This window comes from Calidris pugnax, unplaced genomic scaffold (assembly GCF_001431845.1).
Source record: "Calidris pugnax isolate Ruff unplaced genomic scaffold, ASM143184v1 scaffold150, whole genome shotgun sequence".
Lineage (NCBI taxonomy): Eukaryota > Metazoa > Chordata > Aves > Charadriiformes > Scolopacidae > Calidris > Calidris pugnax.
The window spans coordinates 1,342,244-1,359,296 of record NW_015091300.1 but is presented as its reverse complement, the minus strand read 5'-3'; the positions used below and the strand labels follow the sequence as shown (position 1 = coordinate 1,359,296).

General features: G+C 42.7%; 1 protein-coding gene across 1 annotated transcript in view; it reads right to left on the bottom strand.

Moving 5' to 3' along the window:
* DYM (dymeclin) overlaps nucleotides 1-17,053 on the bottom strand; it is a 346,567-nt gene that overhangs the window by 313,484 nt on the left and 16,030 nt on the right. Inside the window, exons 3-5 of the mRNA XM_014960813.1 lie at nucleotides 7,429-7,481; nucleotides 6,733-6,826; nucleotides 5,630-5,763 (exon numbers count right to left, since the gene is read on the bottom strand). Coding sequence (XP_014816299.1) covers nucleotides 5,630-5,763; nucleotides 6,733-6,826; nucleotides 7,429-7,481 — 281 coding nt within the window. The remainder of the gene's footprint in view (nucleotides 1-5,629; nucleotides 5,764-6,732; nucleotides 6,827-7,428; nucleotides 7,482-17,053) is intronic.

Genomic DNA, 17,053 nt, shown 5'->3' with positions numbered 1-17,053 from the left:
CTCACGTTCAGCCGGCTGTCTACCAACACCCCCAGGACCTTTTCTGCTGGGCAGCTTTCCAGCCACTCTGCCCCGAGCTTGTAGCATTGCCTGGTATTGTTGTATCCAAAATGCAGGACGTGGCACTTGGCCTTGTTGAACCTCATCCCATTGGCCTTGGCCCATCGATCCAACCTGTTCAGATCCCTCTGTAGAGCCTTCCAACCCTTAAGCAGATCAATGCTCCCACCTAGTTTGGTGTTGTCTGTGACCTTACTGAGGGTAAGATCATCGATAAAGATATTAAGCAAGACGGGCCCCAAAACTGAGCCCTGAGGGACACCACTAGTGACCGGCAGTCAAGAAGATTTCACCCCATTAATCACAACTCTCTGGGCACAGCCATCCAGCCAGATTTTTACCCAGTGAAGAGACAAGGATGAAAAGAAGATCACAGAATCACATGGGGCTGGGTAGGGACCTCTGGAGATCATCTAGGCCAACCCCCTGCCACACCAGGGCCACCTCCACCTGCTGGTCCCACTCTTCCTGATGCCCCCCAGGATGCCATTGGCCTTCTTGGCCACCAGGGCCCATTGCTGGCTCATGGGCATCCTGTTGTCCACCAGGACTCCCAGGTCTTTCTCCTCATGTTGAGATGGAACTTCTTATATTCAAGTTTGTGCCCATTTCTTCTTGTCCTGTCAGTGGACACCACTGAAAAAAGACCAGCCCCGTCCTCTTGACACCCTCCCTTTAAGTATTTTTAAGAGGAAGAGACAAGGATGAAAACAAGTAATTAGTGCATTTTAAGAAGATAATTTCTTTCACCATGCGATATACACAACTCATTTGAAGAGGGAATAACATTATTTGAATATTAAAGAGGGCCTTCCCCCCTCACTATATTTAAAATAAAGGAAGAAAATTCTTGGGTGAGCACAATCACATAGAATGGAAGATGTTAGTTTTTCCTGCTCTGTTCTCCAACTATTTTTCCTTAAAAAAAAAAAACCCACCAGCCTAATTGCTGTAATCAATGTCATTCAAGCTCCAATAATTAATGTATCCTTTTCCCCATCGGGGCAGCGGCATTCTTGTTTAATTCTTGTCTTGCCAAGACAATGAGGGGGACACATGCCAAATCTATAACGTGAGAGCGAGCTATAAACACGGAACACCCTGTGTTTGCATAAACAATGCCTTTTTCTTTCCTTTTTTGCTTTTTTTTTTTTTCAATGGCAGGATAAAGACAATACACACCAGATTCCTTCGCTGTTCAGAGATCACATACTTGGATCAAAGACACATAGAAAGCCTCAAGGGGGGAAAAAAAATAATAAATGAGTAAAAGGTGAATCTGTCCAGATAAGATTAGAGCAGGGAGAGGAATCAAGTGCATCTTCAAAACGCTGTCTCACACCACAGAAGCAACTGCAAACACACAGGGCTTTTAAAATGCCCAGTTATGCTGGTTTAAAATGGTTTATCCAGCAGAAAATATACACAGCAAGAGACTCCAGCTCCATCCTCGGTCTAACAGAGATGGTAAAACAGTCTTTTTTTTAATCAAGAACCTAATTGCTACGCTTGTCACGACCTGATCTGAGCTGCTGGAGCAGCTGGATGTGCCTAATGTTAATAAAATATTAATAAAATATTCAGGCATAGCCTCACCTTAGATAGGCCTTGGGTTTCTTCCCTGTTACTCCTACAGTAGGATTATTTATTTCAGTAATGAAATCATTCCTTACTTATAAAAGAGTATCTAAAGCCTCACCCATTCAATCCATTACAACCAGCAGATTTAAAGCTTCTTTGGGTTTTGTGGTTTGATCTTCAGCTCTGTGGACGCCCAAAAAGCTCCCAACTTTCACTTTACGCACTCATTATTAACACTCTTAACTAATTGCCATCCCTCATTTCCTTTTATGACAGCTGAACCCTCCAGAAATCCTTTGAGGGCTGCAGTAAATGTACTGTTATTTATTCCCTCCTCTATATGCTCTTATTTGTGATATAAAATACACCAAATACAGGCCTTGGCAGCCTCATGATAAAAACATCTTTAGAGACAATAAATAAAGTTTCCTCCTAAACGTTAGGGAATAGGTTAAATGAATGGATGGTTACATTTAGAATATAATACACGGCACATGCCTATCTCTGAGGCCCTGAAGCACAACAGCTAAAGACTCTGCAGAAATTATGGGATACAGAGAGTGAAAGCCCCACTGAAAGAATAACTTGTGATATAAAATACACCAAATACAGGCCTTGGCAGCCTCATGATAAAAACATCTTTAGAGACAATAAATAAAGTTTCCTCCTAAACGTTAGGGAATAGGTTAAATGAATGGATGGTTAGATTTAGAATATAATACACAGCACGTGCCCATCTCTGAGGCCCTGAAGCACAACAGAGCTAAAGACTGTGCAGAAATTATGGGATACAGAGAGTGAAAGCCCCACTGAAAGAATAACGATCATAAAATGGTTTGGGTTGGAAGGAACCTTAAAGATCATCCAGTTCCAACCCCCTGCCCTGGGCAGGGACACCTCCCACCACACCAGGTTGCTCCAAGCCCCCTCCAACCTGGCCTTGAACCCCTCCAGGGATGGGGCAGCCACAGCTTCTCTGGGCAACCTGGGCCAGGCTCTCACCACACTCACACCAAACAAGTTCTTCCCCACATCTCATCTCCATCCCCCCTCTTTCAGTGTCAAACCCTTCCCCCTCATCCTATGGCTCCTCTCCCTGATCCAGAGTCCCTCCCCAGCTTTCTTGGAGCCCCTTGAGGGACTGGAAGGGGCTCTAAGGTCTCCCCAGAGCCTTCTCTTCTTCAGGCTGAACCCCCCCCAACTCTCTCACAGCAGAGGGGCTCCAGCCCTCTCAGCATCTCCATGGCCTTCTCTGGCCCTGCTCCAACAGGTCCATGTCCTTCTGCTGTTGGAGGCTCCAGACCTGGACACAGTACTCCAGGTGGGGTCTCACAAGATCATAGAATCATAGAATGGTTAGGGTTGGAAGGGACCTCAAAGATCATCCAGTTCCAACCCCCTGTCCCTGGGCAGGGACACCTCCCACCAGACCAGGTTGCTCAAGGCCCCATCCAGCCTGGCCTTGAACACTTCCAGGGATGGGGCAGCCACAACTTCCCTGGGCAACCTGGGCCAGGCTCTCACCACCCTCATAGTAAAAAATTTCTTCCCGATATCTAATCTGAATCTTTTTTCTTCCAATTTAAAACCATTTCCCCTTGTCCTGCATTAGCAAGAGTAACTCCAGCTTCAGATCAGCATATGCCAAGTCTGGTTTAAGATTATCAATATCAGGAATTTCTAGCTGAATCTTAAAGCACATGGTTTAAGTTTCTATAAGGACTTTCCTACAATCAACGCTGTGCAATATCCTCCGAAGGTGTATGCAAATTCCCAATTATGGATGAAGAGGGAAAGGTTTCACTTCCTGGGCAAAAGAACTCAATTTGTGCGTATCAATTGCAAAATCTGGGAGAGTAATTCCCTGCTTAGAAGGGAAAAATAGGGATGCTCATAGTTTAAACAGGGAAACAAACAGCACCAACAACATGCAGTGATTTAAGATGATCCTGAAAAGAACCCTTTAGACCGAGCAAGGCATTAATAAACAGATCATAGGACAGAGAGAACTGTTCTTTACAGTAACTACTCACCAGCTATTTATTATGACAATAAGCAAGCAATACTTCCAAAATTACACACATAGCCTTTATCTATATGCGTATTTTATTTACATTATGTAATTAATATTGTAATGTATTCTATAACATTTGTTTTATCATGCTGGCAATTGAAAAAATAGCAAAATAATAGGTGGGAAATGAAAAGACAGCAAGGACAACTGAAAATAACTTAATTTTTAAAAAGCACACCCACTGATGATAGAGTTAAATATGTAAAACTTTGGTAAAAGTACTAATAAATCTGTATATACATCACTGTATGAGGCGTGCTCTAGTTTCCAAAGAATAAAAAAAAAAAAGCTGAGCTTGACTTAATTATGAAAATACAAACAAAAAGCATTTAATGTTTTTCTTCTCACTTTAATATAACAGTATTTTATTGCACTCTGTTAATGACCCTTCACTTTTCCTGTAGCTGAGTATAAAAGCTATAGGAAGGCATTCTCTTTACTACCATACTATCTATATATTTAAAAAAATCCTACCTGAAGATTTGTTCAGAACCAAAAAAAAAAATGATGGCTGTGTAAAAGCAGCACGTTATAAACCCTCAACACCTTGAAGAAGGTCTCAAGAGCCACCTCCAACTGGAAACCGGTGTCGAAAGCAGCAGCTGGACTGGAGCCGGAGGAGGAGAAGCTGGTTTCCTGCCTCCATCCCCTGGTCTCACCAGACCACACACAATTACCTTCCTAATCAAGCCCATCCAGCGAATAATCTGCTCAAAGATAATTGCTAAGTATGTTTGCCATCAATTCACACAAAATTATCTCTAATAAACGTCACTGTGAATTACAGCCAAGTGCTGCTGGACGTGGTACAAACACAGATCAACTCCAGTGACAAGAATCACTTTTCATACCACTCCGTGAGGAATTTCTGGAGTACAAAATTTAAATTACAGGGGTTCAACCTAACAAAACATCTCAGCTTTTCCACCAGTTCTACTGTGAAGCAAGAGGGGGGTAATTTTTTATACACAAACCCCTCAGCATTCTGCAAGGATGGCTTTGCACAAGCAGGTGTTGCTCCAACCTAGACAAGTCTATGATTCTATGGGTTAGTTGACTTCATTCTTGGAGATGATCCCAGTTTAAATCCATTAAAACATTTCAACATGTAGCTCTTCATATTATGGCACCGGACTTTTGATTTCCCCAGATGCCAAGCAGTTGAAAAGATTTTAATGGACAGTTTTTCCTAGACTCTTGATCAGGGAGTGTAATGATAGGACGAGGTGTAATGGTTTAAATTGGAAGAGGGAAGATTGAGATGAGATGTGGGGAAGAACTTCTTTGGTGTGAGGGTGGTGAGAGCCTGGCCCAGGTTGCCCCGAGAAGCTGTGGCTGCCCCATCCCTGGAGGGGTTCAAGACCAAGCTGGATGAGGCTTTGATCAACCTGGTCTGGTGGGAGGTGTCCCTGCTCATGGCAGGGGGTTGGAACTGGATGATCTTCAAGGTCCCTTCCAACCCAAACCATTCTATGATTCTAATTAAAACCTCCCATCAAATTTTGAAGGTGTTCTCCTTCACATGTATGACACAAAGGAAGATGGTTTATACCAAATTACTTCAGACCCCAAAGGAAGTCAGTCAGCTTTACTGTTGACTACACACTTTCAACCTCACAGGTTGTCCTGAACACTAAATATGTTGTATGTAACCTCACGGGCACTTTATTTCTAGTTTTAAAGCAAAGTTTGGAACTCTTAGTCTAAAGAAAACAGAGAATCATAGAATAATTTAGGTTGGAAAAGACCTTTAAGATCATCAAGTCCAACCGTTAACTGAACACTATGAAGTTCACCACCAAACACTACGAAGTTCACCACCAAACCTTGTCCTTAAGTGCCAAATCTATAAAGATCAGAACTTTTTTGTTTCTTTTGAGGTATTTATTTCACTATCACTAAGTCTATACCCACCGTATGAGCCTGGCGATTTCTCCTCGTAAGTAAAATGAAGTTGCAGCTCCTCCTCTGACATCCGACTGATGAATACTTTCAGCAAACAGCAAATAATGAACAGGGCGTTGTGAGCCTGCCAGATAAAGAGGTGACTAGAAAAGAAGCAGAAACAAAGAAGAATCAGTAACGTTGAGCCTGGGACCACACATCAAAAACCACAAGAAAATATAAGCCAGAAGGACCAAGGGGTTCCTACAGCCTGGGACCACACATCAAAAACCACAAGAAAACATAAGCCCGAGTAGACCAAGGGGTTCCTACAGTTGAAGCAAGGAAAATCCCAAGTGTTAACAAGGGAATCTCCAGTTGACGCTACAGCAAACAAACTGGAAATGTATTTTAAAGATTTTTTTCTTCCCCCAAGAGAATACAATGTTATTCCTAGTTATGTTTTTATCTCACCTGTACACAAACAAGTTTCTGTAACACACAGCAAGAACACAAACAGGCTGAGAGAGTTGGTTGTGTTCACCCTGGAGAAGAGAAGGCTCCAGGGAGACCTTAGAGCCCCTTCCAGTCCTGAAAGGGACTCCAGGAAAGCTGGGGAGGGACTCTGGATCAGGGAGGAGAGCCATAGGACGAGGGGGAAGGGTTTGGCACTGAAAGAGGGGAGATGGAGATGAGATGTGGGGAAGAACTTCTTTGGTGTGAGGGTGGTGAGAGCCTGGCCCAGGTTGCCCAGAGAAGCTGTGGCTGCCCCATCCCTGGAGGGGTTCAAGGCCAGGTTGGATGGGGCTTGGAGCAACCTGGTCTGGTGGGAAGTGTCCCTGCCCAGGGCAGAGGGTTGGAACTGGATGGTCTTTGAGGTCCCATCCAACCCAAACCATTCTACGACTCTATTATTCTATGACTTTTTCCCCAGCAATCCATTTATTACGCTTAATTGTCTGTGTTTGGAAAAGTATTAGATACTTGTTCTGTTTCAAACAACAATTTAAGAGAATTCTAAGATTTGGTCTGTGATTATATTCATTTTCAAAGTAAAAAACTCAAGAGCTAGCACTAAAAGGAACATTTACAAAGTGAAATGGCACACAGAGCTTTTTTCCCCGGATACTTACTTTTGACATTCTGCTGAAATTTTTAACTCTTTGGTTCTAGAAAGAAAGACTTTAATCAACGACCCGAGGTTTCCTGTTCGAGGATTTTTCTCAACTAGATGAGGGAAAAATAAGATATGATTATTACAGAATGCGGAAGTTGACGCTGTTTAGTTCAAATAATATATAGAATGAAACCAAATTTCAATGTCTTAACTATTTCTATGTCTGTCTGTTCTTCTTTTAAGATACTCCAATACATGTTCTACTACTCCTTAGCTGTTCTCTAAATATCCCTTTCATCCTAGATTTAAAATATCCCAAATCTGGAGCTCATACTGCTTCCTTTTTAAGACTTGTCTAAAGCACAAGAGTCTCCTGTCAGAAAACTGGGCAGGATTTCACAACTAGCTTTTATCTTCTAGAAACAACATTGATCACATTTGTATTATCCCTTCTTTTTGTCCTCTGATTAATTCTTTCCCCTTAATGGTCCCCTTAGAGGGCAGAAGGAAAATAAGGTAGTAGGAATAACTAGTTAAAAATGGGAGTTTCTAAAAGTTTGAGATTTATATATACACACACTCTTTACACTAATCTTAGTCGTGGAACATCTACAAGTAGGATTAAATATACCGAAGATACTGACATGAATGCTGTTTGTTAATTTTTCTGATCAAGAACGCAGAAAAAAGTGAAGATTACCCAATTTCTCACCTAAAGACTTGCAGACTGAGATCGTTGCTTCTTCCAAGAGCTTCAAGTCAGCACTAGAGGGGGAAGAAAATAGAAATGGTTATACAAGCAATTGAGTTCCTCTACTTGAAGTGAAAATTCATTGCAGAAGAGTAGGAAGCAGCTACTTAAGTATATTAATCCATACATAGATATCATAGAAGCAGAGAGTGGTTGAGGTGAGAAGGAACCTCTGAAGGTCATCTCTTCCAACCTCCCTGCTCAAGGAGGGCCACATCCAGGTGGCTTTTGAATACCTCCAAGGACAAAGACTCCACAACCTCCCTGGACAATCCATTTCAGTGCTCTGTCATCCCAGTATCAGGCAGGACAATGCATATTTGAAGTACAGTGACAATAAAAGATGAAAACTAATATTCAAAAGTGAATTGTTTGTCAAAATAAAATGATGACACTGCATAATTTGTGTTACTACTACCTTTGGGGGTTCAATCACAGAACATCAGGTTGGATGGGACCTCAGGGATCATCTAGTCCAACCCTTAATGGTCCAGTGCTGCCACTTTTAGCTTGATGCCACTGAGAACTTGGATTTTTTACAAGACATATCATATGAAATAACATCTTTTTTAAAAGCAAAAATTAAAGAATCCTCAACCTGTCATTTAACCTCAAGTTAAGGATCACTTTCATAGAATCATATGCAGTTGGAAGGGACCTCTGGAGATCATCTAGTCCAACCCCCCCGACGGAGCGGGTCTCCTATTGTTATTATATTAATGCAGCAATTATATTGGATACACCAAATTGTTAAAAACTTCATTAATTGCCTGTTCATATGCCTCAATGAAAACCATCAGCTGAAAAAGAACAATAAAGCACTAAAGCAGAACCTGCCAACAACCACCAAAAGTAAACACCAGCTGCATCAAACACAAAAAAAAGACATTTAAATACTTCTATCACCCCAAATCTACCAGTGGAGAAACTGTTCCTCAAAAACAAAACAGAAGAATACATGAGAAGTTTATTTTTCTTTAATAGATAGGGCGGAAAAAGACAAATAATGACCAGATGTTGTGTCCAGTGCTGCATTAAGCAATATCCTAGAATGGTTAGAGTTGGAAGGGACCTTAAAGACCATTCAGTTCCACCCCCTGCCCTGGGCAGGGACACTTCCCACCAGACCAGGTTGCTCCAAGTCCCATCCAACCTGGCCTTGAACCCCTCCAGGGATAGGGCAGCCACAGCTTCTCTGGGCAACGTGGGCCAGGCTCTCACCACCCTCACACCAAAGAATTTCATACCAATATCTAATTTAAATCTTCCATCTTTCAGTTTAAAACCCTTCCCCCTCATCCTATGGCTCCCCTCTCTGATCCAGAGTCCCTCCCCAGCTTTCCTGGAGCCCCTTGAGGGACTGGAAGGGGCTCTAAGGTCTCCCTGGACCCTTTTCTTCTCCAGGCTGAACCCCCCAACTCTCTCAGCCTGTCCTCATCGCAGAGGGGCTCCAGCCCTTGGAACATCTTTGTAGCCTCCTCTGGACCCGTTCTAACAGGTCCATATCCTTCTGCTGCGTTGAGGACTCCAGAGCTGGACACAGTACTCCAGGCTGGGTCTCACGAGAGCAGAGGGGTAAAATTTAAAAGTCAGTAAAAAAAAACAACCACCCAGTTCAAAGCTTGAAGACATATTCAGCAATATAGGCTTAATAATTTCATCCTTGCAATTGAAGGTATGAAAATCATCATCCTCAGAATAAATAGGAAAGTAGCAACATGATGAAACCCAAATAGTAACTAAAAAAAAACAAAAAAAAACCCCAAAAAACAGTTCAAAGCTTGAAGACATAACACAGGAGGCAATCTAGGCTGAATAATTTCATCCTTGCATGAGTATGAGAATCACCATCCTCAGAATAAATAGCAAAGTAGCAACGTGATGAAACCCAAATAGTAACCAAGCCTGGAAAAGTCAGTGGGATGGACTCCAGTCAAGCACTCCTCTCATATAAAAATATTGCAAAACTTAATACTGCCATAATTAGATTGCCAAAATCGCTGGGGCTTCCTAAGCATTTAATTTGCTAATTTATATAAAAACATAAGAGACTGAAGACAAAGAGGGAATGGTACTGCACGCGCTCTTGGCAACTACCTGCAGCTCTGCCAGCGACCTTCTAAAAGGCATTGGTGGGGGAAATAGTCCCCCTTCTTTCTGTTTTTAAATATAAATGGTTTTGTTTAAAACCCAGCCCTAAGAACTGTTGCATCAACCCAAAATTAACCTTAGTGCCATGTGGGAAGCCCCTAAACCAGCTCCACCAGTGAAAACCCACGTGGAGCCGTGCTCTCAGAAGCTGTTGAGTTTGTCCGAGCTGTGCCCCAATTCCCGAGGACTTGAATCACAGAATCACAGAATCTTCTAGGTTGGAAGGGACCTCAAAGATCATCTTGTCCAACCGTCAACCTAACTGACAAAAATAGTCACCCACACAACAAACAAGGAGCATCATCACTAAACCATACCTCCCAGGCACTTCATCTTTTGAACACCTCCAGGGATGGTGCCTCAACCACCTCCCTGGGCAGCCCATTCCAATGCCTGATGACCCTTTCAGTGAAAAAATGTTTCCTAATATCCAGCCTGAACCTCCCCTGGCGTAACTTGAGGCCATTTCCTCTCGTCCTGTCGCCTGTGACTTGAGAAAAGAGACTGACCCCCACCTCTCTACACCCTCCTTTCAGGGAGTTGGAGAGAGCAAGAAGGTCTCCCCTCAGCCTCCTCTTCTCCAGGCTGAATAACCCCAGTTCCCTCAGCCTCTCCTCATAAGACTTACTCTCCAGACCCCTCACCATCTTTGTCGCCCTTCTCTGGACCCGCTCCAGCACCTCAATGTCTTTTTTATGGTAGGGGGCCCAAAACTGGACCCAGTACTCAAGGTGAGGCCTCACCAGTGCCGAGTACAGGGGGACAATCACCTCTCGGGCCCTACTCCCCACGCTGTTCCTGATACAGGCCAGGATGCTGGTGGCCTTCTTGGCCACCTGGGCACACTGCTGGCTCATGTTCAGCCAACAGTCGACCAACACCCCCAGGTAAAGAGGAGGTAGAGAAGGATATTGGTAGAAAGAGCAGCCAGATGAATTATTTCAAAATTTTTCAATAGCAAATGCTTCAAGACAAAGACATCAAACAACTTAAAACTTAAGACACCTGCAAATTTTTCTGTATATATATTTATATATATATTAATTTACTGTCTGAGAGCAGAGACAGCTCTTAACCTACAGCCAAATATCCTAAAACAACTTTAAATTATACAGATTGGCTTTTTTTTGATAGCAAATATCGGCATTCTTTCCTCCCTTCAAAATTGTCTTGCAACTTAAATTGCAGAAAAGGAACAACCTTCCATGTATCCTTTAAGAACATTAGACTTAGTCTCAAAGGCGGTCTCCTTCCAGTGCTAACAACATGCAGAGTAATTAAAAATAACTAATATAAAGCTGGAACACCCCGGCAGCATCTACAAACACAGTTTTCTAAGTCTATAAAAAAAAAAAAAAAAAAGACTTTTTGCACTTCTTTTTTAAAAAAAAAAAACACAACTTCTAAATTTGTCCATCTGGCTGCCTGTCATCAGGATGTATTCCATCCCAGGAGGTGACAGACAGGGTGAATATTGGACACCAACCCAGAGAGCTACCAAAAAATTGTAATCCAAACCAACGTGACCCACCTCCCAGTATCCAAAGATGCCGAGGATTTGTGTAATCCAGCCTGTCATCACTCCAGGATTTAAACATGTAGACATTCAGCTTTTAATTATGGTTCATTTCTCCCCCTGATTTCTAAGCAGTTACAGAATCAGAGAATGGGTTGGGTTGGAAGAGACCTTAAAGACCATCCAGTTCCAACCCCCTGCCATGGGATGGGACACCTCCCACCAGACCAGGTTGCTCAAAGCCCTGTTTTATATTTTAAAGGGTAAAATTCTTATGGTTTGGTTTTTCTTCCCTTTGAGTTCTTAAAAAATACAAAAAGTCCTCAAATTCCACAGTTCCCCAATTTCTACCAGTGGCAAGGATAAAAACCAGTGGCAAACCAGCAAGACCTTCAGAACTTCAGCACAGCTTTTAACACTTCAGTCATTCTTTTTCCTACCAAAATGAAGTTTAACGCTTAAAAATTAACTACATCCCACTTCCCATTATTCACAAAATAAGAAGGAACTTCTGAAGATCATCTAGTCCAATCCCCTGCCAGAGTAGGGTCACCCAGAGCAGGTTGGACAGGAACCCATCCAGGTGGGGTTTGAATGTCTCCAGAGAAGGAGATCCCACACCCTCTCTGGGCAGCCTCTTCCAAGGATCTGCCACCCTCAAAGGAAAGAAGTTTTTCCTCATGTTGAGATGGAACTTCACATGTTCCAGTTTGTGCCCGTTGCTCCTTGTCCTGTCACCAGGCTCCACTGAGAAGAGTCTGGCCCCATCATCTTGCCATCCACCCTTTAGATATTGCTCAACATTGATGAGGTCCCCTCTCAGTCTGCTCTTCTCCAGGCTGAACAGCCCCAGGTCCCTCAGCCTTTCCTCAGCAGAGAGATGCTCCAGTCCCTTCATCATCTTTGTAGCCTCCACTAGACTCTCTCCAGCAGTTCCCTGTCCTTCTTGAACTGGGGAGCCCAGAACTGGACCCAGTGCTCCAGCCGGGGCCTCCCCAGGGCAGAGCAGAGGGGGAGGATGACCTCCCTCGACCTTCTGACCATGCTCTTTTTAACGAGCTTTTAATTTTTTATTCCCCGTGGAGATGACATTTGGTTAATGAATGAATAGAAGAACGGAAACCCAACACTAAAACATCCCTTCATTAATCCACAGAGCAACACTGGGAGCATTCAAATTATTCTTCAGCACTAACAACAAGAGCAAACACTGAGGGTGAAGCTCCTTTATTGCACTGATGACAAATAAAAGTTCCAATTCTCCCCGAAAACCGTCACCCAAAGAAGACAGACTGCCTTGTTGCCAAATATATAGATATCTATTTGAGGATCTCTCAATTTGGGACCAAAAAAAAAGTCCAAAATGCATTTAAATTGATCCCCTTTAACATATTACACTTGGTTGTAACAAAGTACCTACGGGAGGATCCAGGAAAAAACCACAACCTTTCAGAAAAGAAAAGGAAAACATCCCATGAATTTCCCCCTCTGCAATTTTATCAACCCGGAGCAGGGAAAATAAAAATTACACTTTTTCACTAAGAATCCAAAGAAAAGATTTAACCACAAAGACTCAACTGGCTCGTTGCTTCCCACACACTCCAGGAAAAATCTCCAGGCTTCACAGGAATCCCTGCCTCATCCTGTAATTTTCCGGTCCAAGGTTGGACAAGATGAACCTTGAGGTCCCTTCCAACTTGGTATTCTATGATTTTCAAAGTCCTTTATAAAAAGCAAGAAATTATTTTATTTTAGAATCATAGAATTGTCAAGGTTGGAAGAGACCTTTTGGATCATCGAGTCCAACCATCACCTAACTCTGATAAAAAAAACCTATTAAACCATGTCACTAAGCACGGCTTTTAGATACTTCCAGGGATGGTGACTCCACCACTGCCCTGGGGAGCCCATTCCAAGGCTTCATAACCCTTTCCATGAAGAAATTTTCCCCAATATCCATCCTAAACCTCCCCTGGTGCAACTTGAGGCCATTTCCTCTTGTCCCATCGCCTGTTCCTCAGGAGAAGAGACCGAACCCCCCTGGCTACACCCTCCTTTCAGGGAGTTGGAGAGAGCGAGAAGGTCTCCCCTCAGCATCCTCCAGACTGAACCACCCCAGCTCCCTCAGGCTCTTCTCATAAGACTTAATCTCCAGACCCCTCACCAGCTCCATCGCCCTTCTCTGGACACGCTCCATCACCTCAAGGTCTTTGTTGTGGTCAGGGGACCAAAACTGGACACAGCACTTAAGGTGAGGCCTCACCAGTGCCCCGTACAGAGGCACCATCACCTCCCGAGTCCTACCAGCCACGCTGTTCCTGACACAGGCCAGGATGCTGGTGGCCTTCTTGGCCACCTGGGCACGCTGCTGGCTCGTGTTCAGCTGACAGTAGACCAACACCCCCAGGTCCTTCTCTGCCAGGCAGCTCCAGCCACTCTGCCCCAGGCCTGCAGCCTCCATGGGGTTGGTGTGACCCAAGAGCAGGACCTGGCACTAGGTCTTGTTGAACCTCATCCCATTGGCCTTGGCCCATCCATCCAGCCTGTCCAGGTGAAATTTGCTTCCTGACAGCATAAACTTCTTTAAAGAAAATGCTAACCCGGAGCAGGGAAAATAAAAATTACACTTTTTCACTAAGAATCCAAAGAAAAGATTTAACCACAAAGACTCAACTGGCTCGTTGCTTCCCACACACTCCAGGAAAAATCTCCAGGCTTCACAGGAATCCCTGCCTCATCCTGTAATTTTCCGGTCCAAGGTTGGACAAGATGAACCTTGAGGTCCCTTCCAACTTGGTATTCTATGATTTTCAAAGTCCTTTATAAAAAGCAAGAAATTATTTTATTTTAGAATCATAGAATTGTCAAGGTTGGAAGAGACCTTTTGGATCATCGAGTCCAACCATCACCTAACTCTGATAAAAAAAACCTATTAAACCATGTCACTAAGCACGGCTTTTAGATACTTCCAGGGATGGTGACTCCACCACTGCCCTGGGGAGCCCATTCCAAGGCTTCATAACCCTTTCCATGAAGAAATTTTCCCCAATATCCATCCTAAACCTCCCCTGGTGCAACTTGAGGCCATTTCCTCTTGTCCCATCGCCTGTTCCTCAGGAGAAGAGACCGAACCCCCCTGGCTACACCCTCCTTTCAGGGAGTTGGAGAGAGCGAGAAGGTCTCCCCTCAGCATCCTCCAGACTGAACCACCCCAGCTCCCTCAGGCTCTTCTCATAAGACTTAATCTCCAGACCCCTCACCAGCTCCATCGCCCTTCTCTGGACACGCTCCATCACCTCAAGGTCTTTGTTGTGGTCAGGGGACCAAAACTGGACACAGCACTTAAGGTGAGGCCTCACCAGTGCCCCGTACAGAGGCACCATCACCTCCCGAGTCCTACCAGCCACGCTGTTCCTGACACAGGCCAGGATGCTGGTGGCCTTCTTGGCCACCTGGGCACGCTGCTGGCTCGTGTTCAGCTGACAGTAGACCAACACCCCCAGGTCCTTCTCTGCCAGGCAGCTCCAGCCACTCTGCCCCAGGCCTGCAGCCTCCATGGGGTTGGTGTGACCCAAGAGCAGGACCTGGCACTAGGTCTTGTTGAACCTCATCCCATTGGCCTTGGCCCATCCATCCAGCCTGTCCAGACCCCTCTGCAAAACCTTCCTACTCTCCAGCAGGTCAACACTCCCACCCAATTTGGTGTTGTCTGCAACAACAAGCAAAAAAATTTGCTTTTTTTTTTTAATGTAGACGGTAGGTCCACAGCTTTCAGCAAAACTATAATTAACAGTAATGGTGAAATTTGCTTCCTGACAGCATAAACTTCTTTAAAGAAAATGCTTTTCTCTTGTTTTGTTTTAAAGGCATCAAAACACGAGAGGTTTTACAGCGGCAGTGATTATCGTAACATCTCAACACGGCAAGCAGAAAGACTATTTTGCATACAAATTGTCACCACAAAACCCATGTAGACACAGGAAGCATCTGCGTGACACCAGGTATCACACATCTGCAAGAGAAGTGAAAAATATCAAGGGTAATCCCCTTTTGTACAAAAAAAAGGACTGCACAACCACTATAACTACGTCTCATAATAAGGACTCCCTACTCGGAAGGGGAGAGAAGAAATCAGAATTAAATTTAAACTTGCAAGCTCAAAGAATGGCAAATTCAGCAGTTTATGGCTCAAATAATAATAAAAAAAATTTCATTTTAATTTGAAAATAGTTTTCATTGACTGTGGATTTTTTTATTTCTGGCTTCATAGTACCAGAAAGCCGGATTCTGCGGTCAGCTCTTCTGGCATTTGTTGTAAAAACCATCACTTCCAAAAAAGAAGAGGGGAGTTGAAAAAAAGGAGGAAAAAAAAAAAAAATAATCTGTGGAGTTATTTTAGAGTGGTCTTTAAAGTTACTAATAATCAGTCCCATAGGCTTCAGCAAAGCCATAATTAACAAAAGACAGTGAAAGTTGCTTTCTGATAGCAGTCACCTTTGAAGAATATGGGTTTATCTGCTTTTATTTTAAAGGCATCTCAATATTAGAGGTTTCGAAGCAACAGTGACTGCTGTTAAAATATCTCAACGTGGCAAGAGAAACATATTCTGCATATTAATTATAAATTATGCTCACACCCTGATACTTAACCTTGATCATGGTAAGAATAAGGGCCAAACCTTATCAGATAATTAAATCCTCAAAAAGAGAAAGGGAGGGAAAAAAAAGGGAAAGAGGAAAAAGAAAAAAAGGGAAAGAGGAAAAAGAAAAAAAGGGAAAGAGGAAAAAGAAAAAAAGGGAAAGAGGAAAAAGAAAAAAAGGGAAAGAGGAAAAAGAAAAAAAGGGAAAGAGGAAAAAGAAAAAAAGGGAAAGAGGAAAAAGAAAAAAAGGGAAAGAGGAAAAAGAAAAAAAGGGAAAGAGGAAAAAGAAAAAAAGGGAAAGAGGAAAAAGAAAAAAAGGGAAAGAGGAAAAAGAAAAAAAGGGAAAGAGGAAAAAGAAAAAAAGGGAAAGAGGAAAAAGAAAAAAAGGGAAAGAGGAAAAAGAAAAAAAGGGAAAGAGGAAAAAGAAAAAAAGGGAAAGAGGAAAAAGAAAAAAAGGGAAAGAGGAAAAAGAAAAAAAGGGAAAGAGGAAAAAGAAAAAAAGGGAAAGAGGAAAAAGAAAAAAAGGGAAAGAGGAAAAAGAAAAAAAGGGAAAGAGGAAAAAGAAAAAAAGGGAAAGAGGAAAAAGAAAAAAAGGGAAAGAGGAAAAAGAAAAAAAGGGAAAGAGGAAAAAAAAGGAAATAGTTTTCCTGACAGTTTTCCCCTCTAAATAAAACTTTTTTCTTTGCTCACTGAACACAAAACAGAAGAATCAACCCAAAATCTTCAACAGAAGAATTCAGTAAATTCATACTGTGGGAATTCTGACTTTAATGGACTGGTCAGGAGGAAAGATGTCAAAGAAGAAAAAGCTGCAGATAATTTATTGTACCGATTTTAAAATGTACCATATTAAGGCAACATTAAAAAAAATATACATATAAGTTGCTCAATTTTATGTCTTTCCATTAAAGGCTCATCAACACTATTCTTGAACCAGCAACTCCTTAAAAACTCTGGGGAAGGAACAAAGCAGAACAGTAAATATTAAGCACATGATTTTCAGCCAGTCATCCAGAAAAAGCTGTATTTTCTTTTTCTGATATCCAAAAAGCATCCAGATCGATCACTCGGCCACTTGAAATGTAGGAAGTGACAGATTTAAGAGGTTTGATAGGATTTTAATTTGGTTCCCATGAGTCCATTCCATGAGAAAAATAAGGATCCATGAAGAAAAACAAAAAAAATAAAAATACCATGGAAGAGTGTGAATTTAGACCCCATTTTTCATAGAATCATAGAATCATAGAATCATTCAGGTTGGAAGAGACCCTTGGGATCA